The sequence below is a fragment of the Chlorocebus sabaeus genome, chromosome 20 (assembly GCF_047675955.1).
Source record: "Chlorocebus sabaeus isolate Y175 chromosome 20, mChlSab1.0.hap1, whole genome shotgun sequence".
NCBI classification, from domain to species: domain Eukaryota; kingdom Metazoa; phylum Chordata; class Mammalia; order Primates; family Cercopithecidae; genus Chlorocebus; species Chlorocebus sabaeus.
The window spans coordinates 52,526,551-52,540,709 of NC_132923.1; the positions used below are offsets into that span (position 1 = coordinate 52,526,551).

The window sequence follows — 14,159 nt, forward strand, 5'->3', positions numbered from 1 at the left end:
ATCAAAACAAAACAAAGAAACCTAGTGCAATAACTCTGGCAACTCAAAAAGTCAGAGTGTCTTCCTACCTCCAAATGACTGTACTAGTTCCCCAATAATTATTGCTAACCAGACTGAAATGGCTGAAATGACAGACATATAATTCAGAATATAGATGGGCATAAAGATCATTAAGTTTCAGGAGAAAGTTAAAACACAGTCCAAGGAATCTACGGTATATATGGGAACTGAAGATGAAATGGTCATTTTAAGAAAGAATCAAACTGATCTGGCAGAGCTTAAAAACTTACTTCAAGGTTTCATAATACAATCTCAGCAGAATAGATCAAGCTGAGGAAACATTCTCAGAGCTTGAAGACTGGCTGATATGGTTTGACTGTGTTCCCACCCAAGTCTCATCTTGAAGTCCCACATGTTGAGGGATGGATCCAGTGGGAGGTAATTGAATCATGGGGGCAGGTCTTTCCCATGCTGTTCTCAGGATAGTGAATAAATCTCAGGAGATCTAATGGTTTTAAAAAGAGGAGTTCCCAGCCGGGCGTGGTGGCTCATGCCTATAATCCCAGCACTTTGGGAGGCCGAGGCAGGTGGATTACCTGAGGTCAGGAATTTGAGACAAGCCTGGCCAACGTGGTGAAACCCCATCTCTACTAAGAATACAAAAATTAGTTGGGCGTGATGGCAGGCACAAGTAATCCCAGCTACTTGGGAAGCTGAGGCAGGAGAATCACTTGAACCTGGGAGGCAGAGGTTGGAGTGAGCTGAGATCACGCCATTGCACTCCAGCCTGGGTGATAGAGTGAGACTCCATCTTAAAAAAAAAAAAAAAAAAAAAAAAAAGAGAAGTTCCCCTGCACAAGCTCTCTCTCTTTTTCCCTGCTCCCATCCACATAAGATGTGATTTGCTCCTCCTTGTCTTCCTCCACAATTGTGAGGCCTCCCCAGTCATGTGGAACTGTAAGTCCAATTAAACCTCTTTCTTTTGTACATTGCCCAGTCTTGGATATGTCTTTGTCAGCTGTGTGAAAATGGACTAATACAGTAAATTGGTACCAGTAGAGTGGGGCATTGCTGAAAAGATACACAAAAATGTGGAAGCGACTTTGGAACTGGGTAACAGGCAGAGGTTGGAACAGTTTGGAGGGCTCAGAAGAAGACAGGAAAATGTGGGAAAGTTTGGAACTCCCTAGAGACTTGTTGAATGACTTTGACAAAAATGCTGATAGTGATATGAACAATAAGGTACAGGCTGAGGTAGTCTCAGATGGGATGAGGAACTTGTTGGGAACTAGAGCAAAGGTGACTCTTATTATATTTTAGCAAAGAGACTGGTGGCATTTTGCCCCTGCCCTAGAGATTTGTGGAACTTTGAACTTGAGAGAGATGATTTAGGGTATCTGGTGGAAGAAATTTCTAAGTAGCAAAGCATTCAAGAGGTGACTTGGGTGTTGTTAAAGGCATTCAGTTTTATAAGGGAAACACAGCAAAAAAGTTCAGAAAATTTGCACCCTGACAATGTCATAGAAATGAAAATTCCACTTTCTGAGGAGAGATTCAAGCCAGCTGCAGAAATCTGCAAAAGTAATGAACAGCTAAATGTTAGTCCCTAAGACAATGGGGAAAATGTCTCCAGGGCATGTCAGAGGTCTTCATGGCAACTCCTGCCATCACAGGAGAGCCTAGGAGGAAAGGATGGTTTTGTAGGCCAGACCCAGGGTCCCCGTGCTGTGTGCAGCCTAGGGACTCGGTGCCCTGTGTCCCAGCCACTCCAGCCATGGCTGAAAGGGGCCAACATAGAGCTTGGGCCATGGCTTCAGAGGGTGTAAGTTCCAAGCTTTGGCAGCTTCAATGTGGTGTTGAACCTGCGAATGCACAGAAGTCAAGAACTGAGGTTTGGGAATTTCTGCCTAGATTTCAGAAGATGTATGGAAACACCTGGATGTCCAGGCAGAAGTTTGCTGCAGGGGCAAGGCTTTCATGGAGAACCTCTGCTAGGGCAGTGTGGAGGGAAATGTGGTGTTGGAGCTCCCAGACAGAGTCCCTACTGAGGCACCGCCTAGTAGAGCTGTGAGAACAGGGCCACCATCCTCCAGACCCCAGAATGGTAGATCCATTGACAGCTTGCACTGTGCACCTGGAAAAGCTGCATACCAGCCATGAAAATACCAGCCATGAAAGCAGCCAGGAGGGAGGCTGTACCCTGCATAGTCACAGGGGCAGAGCTGTCCAAGACCATGGGAACCCACCTCTTGCATCAGCATGACCTGGATTTGAGACATGGAGTCAAAGGAGATCATTGTGGAGCTTAAAGATTTGACTGTCCTGCTGGATTTTGAACTTGCATGGGGGCCTGTAGCCCCTTTGTTTTGGCCAATTTATCCCATTTGGAATGGCTATATTTACCTAATGCCTGTACCCCCACTGTATCTAGGAAGTATCTAACCTGCTTTTGATTTTACAGGCTCATAGGTAGAAGAGACTTGCCTTGTCTCAGATGAGACTTTGGACTGTGGACTTTTGAGTTAATGCTGAAATGAGTTAAGACTTTGGGGGACTGTTGGAAAGGCATGATTGGTTTTGAAATGTGAGGATGTGAGATTTGGGAGGGGCCAGGGCTGGAGTGATATGGTTTGGCTGTGTCCCCACCCAAATCTCATCTTGAAATCCCACATGTTGTTGGAGGGACCTCGTGGGAGGGAATTGAATCATGAGGGCAGGTCTTTCTCATGCTCTTCTCATGGTAGTGAATGAGTCTCAGGAGATCTGATGGTTTTAAAAAGAGGCAGGAGTTCTGATGGTTTTAAAAAGAGGAGTTCCCCTCACAAGCTCTCTCTCTTTTTGCCTGCTGCCAACCACATAAGATGTGACTTGCTCCTGGTTGGCTTCCACCATGATTGTGAGGCCTCCCTCCCCAGCCATGTGGAACTGTAAGTTCAATTAAACCTGTTCTTTTGTAAACTGCCCAGACTCAGCAATTTATATGTCTTTGTCAGCAGCGCGAAAATGGACTAATACACTGGCTCTCTGAAATAACTCAGTCAGACAAAAATAAAGAAAAAAATTTAAAAAGAATGAACAAAACTGTTAATAAATATGGGATTATGTAAAGAGACCAAATCTACAACTCACTGGTGTCCCTGAAAGAGAGGGTGAGAAAGCAAGCAACTTGGAAAATATATTTGAGGATATTGCCCATGAAAGCTTCCCTAGCCTTGTTAGAGAGGGCAACAGTGAAATTCAGGAGATGCAGAGAGCCCTTGTGAGATACTACACAAGATGACCATCCCATAGACACACAGTCATCAGATTCACCAAGGTTGAAAAGAAATTAAAAATGTAAAAGGCAGATAAAGACAAGGGGCAAGTCACATACAAATGGAACCCCATCAGGCTAACAGCAGACTTTTCAGCAGAAACACTACAAGCCAGAAGATATTGGAGGCCTACATTCAGCATTCTTAAAGAAAAGAAATTACAACTAAGAATTTCATATACAGCCAAACTAAGTTTCATAAGTGAAGGAGAAATAAGATCATTTTCAGACAAGTAAATGCTAAGGGAATTAGTTACCACCAGACCTGCCTTTCAAGAGGTCCCTAAGGGAGTGCTAAATAAGGAGAGGAAAGACCATTACTGACTGCCACAAAAACACACTTAAATACATAGACCATTGACACTATAAATCAAGTACACAATCAAGTCTGCATAATAACCCACTAACAATACAATAACAGAATCAAATCCATACATATCAATAGTGACCTTGAATGGAAACAGAGTAAATGTCTCAATTAAAAGGCACAGAGTGGCAAGTTGGGTAAAGAAGCAAGACTCAACTGCATGCTGTCTTCAAAAGCTCCATCTTACATGTAATTACACACACAGGCTCAAAGTAAAGGGATGATGAAAAATCTACCTAACAAATGAAAAACAGAAAAAAAGCAGGGGTTGCTATTCTAATTTCAGACAAAATAGACTTTAAACCAACAATGATTTTAAAAAAATGACAAAGAAGCGCATTATATGATGGTAATGGGCTCAATTCAACAAGAAGATGTAACTATCCTAAGTATATATGCACCCAAAACAGGAGCACCCAGATTCATAAGATGAGTTCTTAGAGACGTAGGAGACTTGGATGACTACAAAATAATAGTGGGAGACTTCAACATCCCACTGCCAGTTTAGGCAGACCATCAAGGCAGATAACTAAGATATTCGGGACTTGAACTTAACACTTGACTAAATGGACCTAAAAGACATTTACAGAACTTTCCACCTCCAAAATGGCAGAATATATATTCTTCTCATCTGCATATGCGACATACTCTAAAACTGACCACACAACTGGCCATAAAACAATTCTCAGCAAATTCAAAAAAGAGGAAATTATACCAACTGTACTCTCAAACCACAGCACAATAAAAATACAAATCAATAAGAGGAAGGTCACTTAAAACTGTACAGGAAATTAAACAACCTGCTCCTGAATGAGTTTTGAGTAAACAATGAGATTAAAGCAGAAATCAAGAAATCATCTGAAACTAATGAGAACAAAAATACAACACACTGGAATCTCTGCGACACACCCAAAACAGTGTTAGGAGGAAATTTTATACTGCTAAGTGCCCATGTCAAAAAGTTACAAAGATCTCAAATTAACAACCTAACAGTACACATAGGGGAACTAGAAAAACAAGAGTAAACCAACCCCAAGGCTACCAGAAGACAAGAAATAACTAAAATCTGAGCTGAACTGAATGAAATTGAGACACAAAAAACCATACAAAAGATGAACAAATCAAGGGGTTGGTCCTTTGAAAGAATAAATGCCATATACAGACCATTAGCTAGACTAATAAAGAAGAAAGGAATGAATATCCAAATAAATAAGATCAGAAATGACAAAGGGGACATTACCATCAACTCCATAAAAATATTTTTAAAAAAACCCTCAGAGACTATTACAAACACCTTTATGCATACAAACTAGAAAATCTAGTTGAAATGGATAAATTCCTGGAAACACAACCTCCCAAGATTGAAGAAGGAAGAAACTGAAGCCCTAAACAAACCAATAATGAGTTCTGAAATTGAATCAGGAATCAAAACCCTACCAACCAGAAGCAGCACAGTACCAGATGGATTTATAGCCGAATTCTACCAGATGTATAAAGAAGAGTTGGTACCATTCCTACTGAAACTATTCCCAAAAATTTAGGAGGAGGGACTCCTCCTTAACTCATTCTATGAGGCCAGAATCATTTTGATACCAGAAGCTGGCAGAGATACAACAAAAAAAAAGAAAACTTCAGGCCAATATCCTTGATGAACATAGGTGCAAACATCCTCAACAAAATGCTAGCAAATGAATCCAGCAGCATATCAAAAAGCTAATCCACCACAATCAAGTAGGTTTTATCCCTGGGAAGCAAGGTTGATTCAACATATGCAAATCAATACATGTGATTCATCACATAAATGGAACTAAAACCCCAAACCACAAGATCATCTCAATAGATGCAGAGAAGGCTTTCAATAAAATTCAACATCCCTTCATGTTAAAAATCATTAACAAACTAGGCATCAAAGGTAAATACCTCAAAATAATAAGTGCCATCTTATTATTGACACGAGAAACCCACAGTCAGCATTATACTGAATGGGCAAAAGCTGGAAGCATTCCCCTTGAGAACCAGAAGAAGACAAGGATGCCTACTCTCACTACTCCTATCCAACATTCTACTGGAAGTCCTATCCAGTATAATCAGGCAAGAGAAAGAAATAAAAGGCATCCAAATAAGAAGAAAGGAAGTCAAACTATTCTTGTTTGTAGATGATATGATTCTATACCTAGTAAACCCCATAGTCTCTGACCAGAAACTGCTTGAGCTGATAAGCAACTTCAACAAAGTTTCAGTATACAAAATCAATGTGCAAAAATCAGTAGCATTCCTAACAACAACCATACATTAACAGCACCTAAACTGACAGCCAAATCAGGAATGCAATTCCATTCACAATTGCCACAAAAAGAATAAAATATCTAGAGATACAGCTAACTGGGGAGGTGAAAGGTCTTTATAATGAGAATTACAAAACACTATTCAAAGAAATCAGAGATGACACAAACAAATGGAACAACATTCCATGCTCTTGGATAAAAAGATCAATATCATTAAAATGGCCATACTGCCCAAAGCAATGTACAGATTCAATGCTATTTCTATCAAACCACCAATGACATTCTTTACAGAACAGAGAAAACTATTCTAACATTCATATGGAACCAAAAAAGAGCCCAAATAGCCAAGGGAATCCTAAGCAAAAAGAATCTGGAGGAATCACATTGCCTGACATCAAACTGTACTACAAGGCTACAGTAACCAAAATAGCATGGTACACATAGACCAATGTAACAGACTAGAGAGTACAGAAATAAAGCTGTACATCTATAACCATCTGAGCTTTGATGAAGTCGACAAAAACAAGCGATGGGGAAAGGACTTCCTATTCAACAAATGGTGCTGGGATAACTGGCTAGCCATATGCAGAAGATTGAAACTGGACCCATTACTTACACCATATATAAAAATCAATTCAAGATGGTTTACAGACTTAAATGTAAAGCCTAAAAGTATAAAAACCCTGGAAGATAAACTAGGAAATACCATTCTGGACACAGGCCCTGGCAAAGATTTCATGATATAGACGCCAAAAGCAATTGCAACAAAAACAAAAATTGACAAATAGGACCTAATTAAACTGAAGAGTTTCTGCATAGCAAAAGAACTATCAACAGGGCAAATAGACAACTATGAAATGGGAGAAAATATTTGTAAACTATGCATCCAACAAAGGTTTAATATCCAGAATCTGTAAGAAACTTAAACAAATTAACAAGCAAAAAACAACCCATTACATATTGTGCAAAGGACATGAACAGACACGTCTCAAAAGAAATCATACATATGGCTAATAAGCATATGAAAAAATGCTCAACATCATTAATCATTAGAGAAATACAAATCAAAACAATGAGACACCATCTTGCACTAGTCAGAATGGCTACTATTAAAAAATAATGAAAACAGATGCTGGTGAGGTTGCTGAGAAAAGGGAATACTTACATAGCAGTAGTGGTGGGAATGTAAATTAGTTCAGACATTGTGGAGAGCAGTTTGGCGATTTCTCAAAGAACTTAAAATAGAACTACCATTCAACCTGGCAATCCCATTACTGAGTATATTCCCAAAAGAATATAAGTTGTTCTACCATAAAGACACTTGCACCTGTATGTTCACTGCAGCACTATTTACAATAGGAAAGATATAAAACCAACCTAAGTGCCCATCAACAGTAGACTGGATAAAGAAAATGTGGCACATATGCACCATGGAATACTACATAGCCATTAAAAAAGAATAAGATCATGTGCTGCGCAGCAACATGGATGGAGCTGGAGGTCATTATCCTATGGGAACTAATGCAGGAACAGAAAACCAAATACCTTACATTCTCATGAGTGGGAGCTAAACACTGAGCACATATGGACACGAAGAAAGGAACAATAGACACTGGGGCCTACTTGAGGGTGGAGGGTGGGAGGAGGGTAAAGACTGAAAAGCTGCCTATTGGATATTATGGTTATTACTTGGTGATGAAATAATCTGTACACCGAACCCCTGTGACACACAATTTACCTGTATAACAAACCTGCACATGTACCCATGAATCTAAAATAAAAGTTTAAAAACTTCAAGTTTTTTCCTTATCAGTTTTCAATTTTCTTGGCTACTTTCTTATTATTAGCATTAGCAACTTACTTGTGATTTCACCTCCTTTCTAAATTTTCATGGGCTGAAAGGACACATCAGCAGAGATTGAGTTGCCACTTCCCCTGTTCATTATGCTATAAAATATTCTAAGCATTTCAGTAGCCTTTAATTGTTAAAAATTATCAGGCATCAAAGCACCTCAAATATTTTCAATACTTGGTATGATTAGATGCTGATGAAGTAAATCAAGTTATTCTCAATCTGTGAGGTTTTAACTGGTCTAATTCAAAGCCAGATTTGCTATGAAAGGTAATGATGTTTAAGTTTCACCTTAACAAGTTTGTATCCACAATTTTGTAATTTTTTTTTTCACCGAGGGCTGTTAGAATTGCATAAACTTTAGGCTCCACAAAACCTGAATTTGTCTCTGTTCTAATTAGAAATCTCCATCTAGAATCACTACAACTGAATTCAATTTGGCCGTGATTAGAACACTATGCTCAGGGTTGCTCTGATTGGCCTCTCTGCCCTATGATTCCATTTTGAGGTAGTTAGTATTACTTGGCAATATGTAGCCATAAGAAATTTCATTTATTTTTTATTAAGCCAGCGACTTCAGAAACTTATCAAAAGTTAGCAACAAGTCATCTGTAAAGAGATGTCAATCTTTGCATTTCAAATGAATGACTTAAGCAACCAGTTGGGCATTTCAGAGTATAGATACTATTCTTATTCATGTGGTTTGAGAAAAATGAAGAGATAATAGAGTAAAATTAATTTGTCACCTTGAGTTGCATATTACTTTGTCATGATTATTTCAGAGATGCATATTGTTCTCAAAATAAAATCACAAATGTTGCTTGTAAGTTTGAGAAATCTGAAAAATATGAACTGCATGACATTGATTGGCAGATCTCTGTCTTCCATCTTCTTCTTATATATTCTAAGTATGTGAGTCAAACAGACAAAGACATAGAAATGAAGTGACTGTACCACAACAGGCAGAGCTGTCTTTGTGACTTGCCATTAGGGTCCAATTTGAGTGGTGAAGTTACTGTACTAGATTGCCAGAGTTCCTTAAATGGCAACTAAAAGCACTGCCCATAGTTGGCTTTATAACAGAGAAAACTGCTCATTTAGCCTTCAGAGTTTGACAAAGCAAACTTTATCCTAAATGTTCTCTGTGAGGAAGGGAGGGATGCTTTTGAACAAGATTAGTCAAAATAGTCTCTTAAAAACCAAAGCTCTTATCAAAGTAAAATTCTTGAGGTGCCTTTGACTCTGGAAAGCTAAGCAGTCCATACCCATGGACAAGTGTCATGAAAAACAAAAAATCTATTCACAAAAGTTCAACTGTGTCTCAAGTGGTTTTGCACCCTGTGTTGTGCACTGAAAGCATACTTCTTGAGGACCAGTTTTAAGATTACATGTTTTGACTCTTAAAGCAGGAGCTTGAACAGTATTCTGTTTGTTTAACTCAGTATTAACTTTATAGAAATCTGAGTCCTAGAAAGGCAGATTCTCCAGGACCATCCACTAAGCATGAGTAAACTGGAAGAAAACATATCAGAAGTCATGACTTTCATTCATTCCCTTCACCACAGCCCAAAATGTTTGCCTGCTAGAAGGCACTTGGGAAAATAGCCACCATACCACAGTGTCTGTGGGGAAGAGAGATGGTACTGACAAGGCTGTAATCACTGCCTTCTCCAGGGCTCCCACTGCCTTCTGCTTTCATAGGTCAGTGAACCCTTTGGAGTGCTAGCTGAATGAGTCCAGTGGGCCAGACTCCCTACATGGTGAGCAACTGCAACCCTGATGACACAGACCACATGCCAACCCAAGGAGTAGCGACATCGACATCGCTGTCCAAAACATACATGCTGTTGACACTGGGTTATTCGTGATGGGCTGGGCAGGGACTTAGGACTTAACTCTTGATGATTCTTTTGACTTGTAATTGTGACTAACACAGAAAACTCAAAAGAGGATTGCCAGAAGAAAATTTGATGAAGATAATTGCAGCAGAGGAAAACTTAATGGAGATCATTATTCTGTGACAGTGGGGTGCCTGCACAGGGAAAAGGAGGTTAGGCAAAGACCACCACCTTAATCCAGCTGCTTCTCCATACCACAGGAACACAGGACAAATCTTGCCCTCCGAGAAATCTTGCTCAATGGTCTGACATCTTCCAAGAGGTCATGCTGCTAGAAAGCCACATCCGAGTCTAGTTGCCACAGCCATAGTTTCCAATACTGTGCTATGAGACCATACCACAAAGACAGATACTCTCCTGGAAGTCAGGCCATCTGATGGCAGACTTGTTTGCCATCAATATCAGTATTTTAGTCAGTTCAGGCTGCTAGGACAAGATACTGTAGATTGGGCAGCATAAACAACAGATATTTCTCACAGTTCTAGAAGCTGGAGGTCCACGACCAGGGTGCCAACATGGTTGGGTTCTTGGTGAGGGCTCTCTTCTTGGCTTGTAGAAGGCTGTCTTCTTGCTGTATCCTTACACCTGAGAGTAAGCTCTCTGGTGTCTTGTCCTCTTCTTATAAGAGCATTGATCTCATCATGGGGGCTCCATCCTCATGACCTCATCTAAACCTAATTACTTCCCAAAGGTCCCACCTCCGAATATCCTCACTGTGGGTTAGGTTTTCAACATAAGAGTTTTGGGGGGACATAAACTTTCAACCCATAGTAGTCAGCCATGAAACAATAAGTTCCCCACATCACTGGCAACCATGCTGCCCTTTCTGGACTTGCCCTTTTCAAAAGTGGTTTAGGGGATGCTCTCCATTCCTGCCCTGCTTCTGTCAAGTGGAAGGGCAAAGCTTTCCTGAGGAGAGTTTAAGGAGGCAGCTGTTCTAACTGTTTCTCAGCTGCTGTGACCTTGCATGTACCTGCATGTGTCTTGAAAGGGCCATGTGCTTGGGCTGGAGATGGCCTGTATCTTCTCATCAGGATGATGAGTGGGTGCTAACCGACTAGGTTCATTGCCAGGAAGACCCCAGAGGCCATGCTGATGGCCTCTGTAGTGTGATGATGAAAGAGGTAGGTTAACATAGTGGAGGATCCAATTCTCAGTCCTCATGAATATCATAGCAGTGACTTATCTTACCAGCCTAAGCCTGGCCAGTGATTCCCTCCCTGCCCTCCACCTCCTTTAATGGAAAAGGAGAAATAAGAGATTTGAATCACTGCCAGAGACTAATTCAAGGCAGACTCTTCCCCGACCCAATCACCCTTCCATGAGAATGAAGAGAACTCAAGCTTCTGGACCATGCTTCCAAAACTCTGATCCTTTGAGAATTCATTTCTCGGGCTTCCGAGTTGGCAGGTTGAACATAGCAGCAAGACGATCCTCACTTCTCCCTTGAAGGATTTCTGAATGAAATGCTTTAGAAGAGTTTATTCCCGTTATGGTTCCCAGTGTCCATGGGGACAGAATGAGATCATCCATGGGAGAAGGGGCCTGCTCGTGGGCCAGGCTCAGAGTTGGCAGTTCCATTTCTGAGGTACCTCACAGAACCTGGAAGGTCCAGAGCATCGTGTGCCCCCAGTCTGGGATGTCTGCCTCCAAGGAGTCTGAGCAAAAGCTCAACCTGCAAAGGGCTTTTAGTCAGCTGGGAATCTGGCCAAGAGACCTTTTAGCTAAGTATTTTTTTTTGTTAACCATTTACAATACTACTTAAATTTAATTTTAGAAGAGTGCCATTCAATTGCAGTGACACAAATGGACATTGTACCAGTGAAAAACAAAATAAAATATGTTCCAACTGATCAGCGGCCTTCCACTTTCCAACCTGCATGGTATTTTTCCATCACAATTCATAAAAGTTTTTCAAACATAAAGAAAACTCATCCGAGTTTTATAGTAAATACCCATATTCTGAACACCTAGATGTTACAATTAACATTTTCTGTACTTGCTTTACCACAAATATGTCCACATGGTCACCCTTCTATTTAATGGCCAATGCATATTTTCAATGCATTTTAAATTGAGTTGTATATATCAGTATACTTTCCCCCAAATACTTCTGTTTTTATACCACTGTTTAGGTGTTTTTCATAGTTCTTTTCTTTTTGAAGTAAAATTTATATGTTCTATAATGCACAAACCTGAATCATTTGCATATGCCTGTGTATAAGCAAGCAGTGACCCATGCATACCTGAACCCAAGCCTGTATCAAGATACAGAATGTTACCATCACCCAGAAAGTTCCCTCATACTCCTTCCCAGTCATTCTCCATCCCCACCCAGTCAGAGGCAACCACTGTTCTGATTGTTTTTTACTACTGATTCATGTTCCTGTTCTGGAACCTTATCTAAATGGAACCATTCAGTATGAAATCAGTTATGTAAGGTTTCTCTCAATTGGTAATACGTTTTTGAGACTCAGGCAAATGGTTGTACATAACAGTAGTTCATTCCTTTTTATTACTGTGGAGTATTCTACTATATGAATATACCACTCTTTGTATATTCATTCCCCCATTGATGTACACCTAGGCTTCAAATTTTTGACCGTTGTGATAAAGTTAGTAAGAACAATTTTGTACAAATCTTTTTACAGACATGTGTTTTCATTTCCCTTGGGTAAATACCCAGGAGTGAAACTGCTGCATCATGGGATAGATGTCTGAATGTTTATTTCACATTGTCACCAACACTGAAGGAGTTCCAGTTGCTCCACATCCTTGTGAACATTTAATGTTATCAACCTTTCTCATTTTAGCTCTTCTGGTGGGTGTGAAGTAATTTAAGCTGCTATTTTAGCAAGTTTTCCAAATTAGGAAAAAAAATACATATATACAAAGATCAGGTCTGAAGTAAATATGGGTTGAAGGAAATCTAGAAATTGTAGTGTGCAATATTAGAAAAGTTTACCTTGTCCAAACTCAGGCCATACAGTTAACAGTTTGAGAGAATAAACAATGGCTGAAGGGATTTTTCAGTTTTTAATTCTCCCTACAATATTATATTAGAAAAGAAAATGTAATGCTTAGAAAACTGCAGCCTTCATTGATGGAGAAATAGGAATTCTGTGTTTACCCACAGAACTGGCCTCGTGTGAACCACACTGTGTTGCCTCCACTTGCCTCCTCGGGTCAAAGCCCCTTGAGGACCACCCCTGCAGACCTGGTGCAGCCTGCAACATGGAGCTAAGAATCACCTAGACAATTGGGACGGACTCCTGCCCCTTCCTCCCTCTTTCTGATACCAACCCTGGACCTGAGTGAAAGGAAATCCCATTTTTTGAGCATCAACACTATGCCAGAACCCATCCTAGGCACTGTGCATATATTGGCCGCTAATCCTCACAACAACATCCCTATAGAGTTATTGACAGTCTGATGTTATAAATGTGAAACCAAGACTCAGAGAGACATAGTAATGTGCCTAGGGTCACATAGAGATAGAAGAACCAGGATTCGACTATCAATCCTATGTTTTTTCCAGTCTACCTTGCTAAGCACCCAGAAAGCAAATTGCAAAGGGCTTAATAGTTCATTGGGTGCTGAGGCCAGTAGTAGAAGGTGCTGCATGTCTCTTGGTCAGGTTTGTCCCTGCTTTTCCTTTCTTTTCTGTTTCCTGCTTTCTAGTGTGTTTTCACTGAAGGTAGGGTTGATTCACTCCATCCCTGAGTATGATCAGTCTTTCAGAAGACACAGATGTAAATGAGCTTTAGCCTTCTTCTCCACAGCTGCCACTGTCTCCGGCTTTGAGTTTTCCCCTTGCACAAAGGGATAATTCACCTGGAACATCCATTCGCCTTCCCCTCAGTTTCTCAGAGCCTCACTGATTCCTCCCTGCTGTTTGGTCCTCTTCCTCCTCACTCCCTTATGCCCACAGTCAGGAAGGGAGGTAACCATGGGTTCATCACATGTTCATCCCGTGTTTCTCTAGACCAAGTTACCTGTTCCTGAAAAGCACTAGCTTGCTCCTCAAATCCCACGGTTCTGAAATAATTGACGACATCCATCACGGCCCAGTCGGCAGGATCAGGTGGTCTCCCATTTTCCATGGAACTGCAAAACACAAATCCAGACAGTTGTCATGGCAGTGTCTGCACAAGGGTGTGGCCAGGCTCACAGACGGGTCTTCTGGGGCAGGCCTCTCGTGTTTCTTGGGTTCAGATGATGATTACTCTCATAGGCTTAGTCACTGCTAATAAACCATTTGACATTTAATGTAAATTATTTCCTCTGGTTTTTAATCCAGAGACATTGAGAGTGGTCCAGTGACTACCGGCAGCCCAGAGTATGATATTCATACTTCTGAGTTCAGAACACCTGGTCTTTTACAATATGACCTCAACATACCTCTCTCTCTTCCTGTCTTCCTAACACCTTCCCTAGCCCCAAC

The 14,159-nt window shown here is 40.7% G+C and overlaps 1 protein-coding gene across 2 annotated transcripts in view; it reads right to left on the reverse strand.

Annotated features, from left to right (window-relative positions):
- The window catches only part of SAMD13 (sterile alpha motif domain containing 13), a 49,806-nt gene that overhangs the window by 11,479 nt on the left and 24,168 nt on the right, over positions 1-14,159 (reverse strand). For both annotated transcript variants that reach the window (XM_007978137.3, XM_007978138.3), the window contains exon 3: positions 13,711-13,822. In XM_007978137.3, coding sequence (XP_007976328.1) covers positions 13,711-13,822 — 112 coding nt within the window. The remainder of the gene's footprint in view (positions 1-13,710; positions 13,823-14,159) is intronic.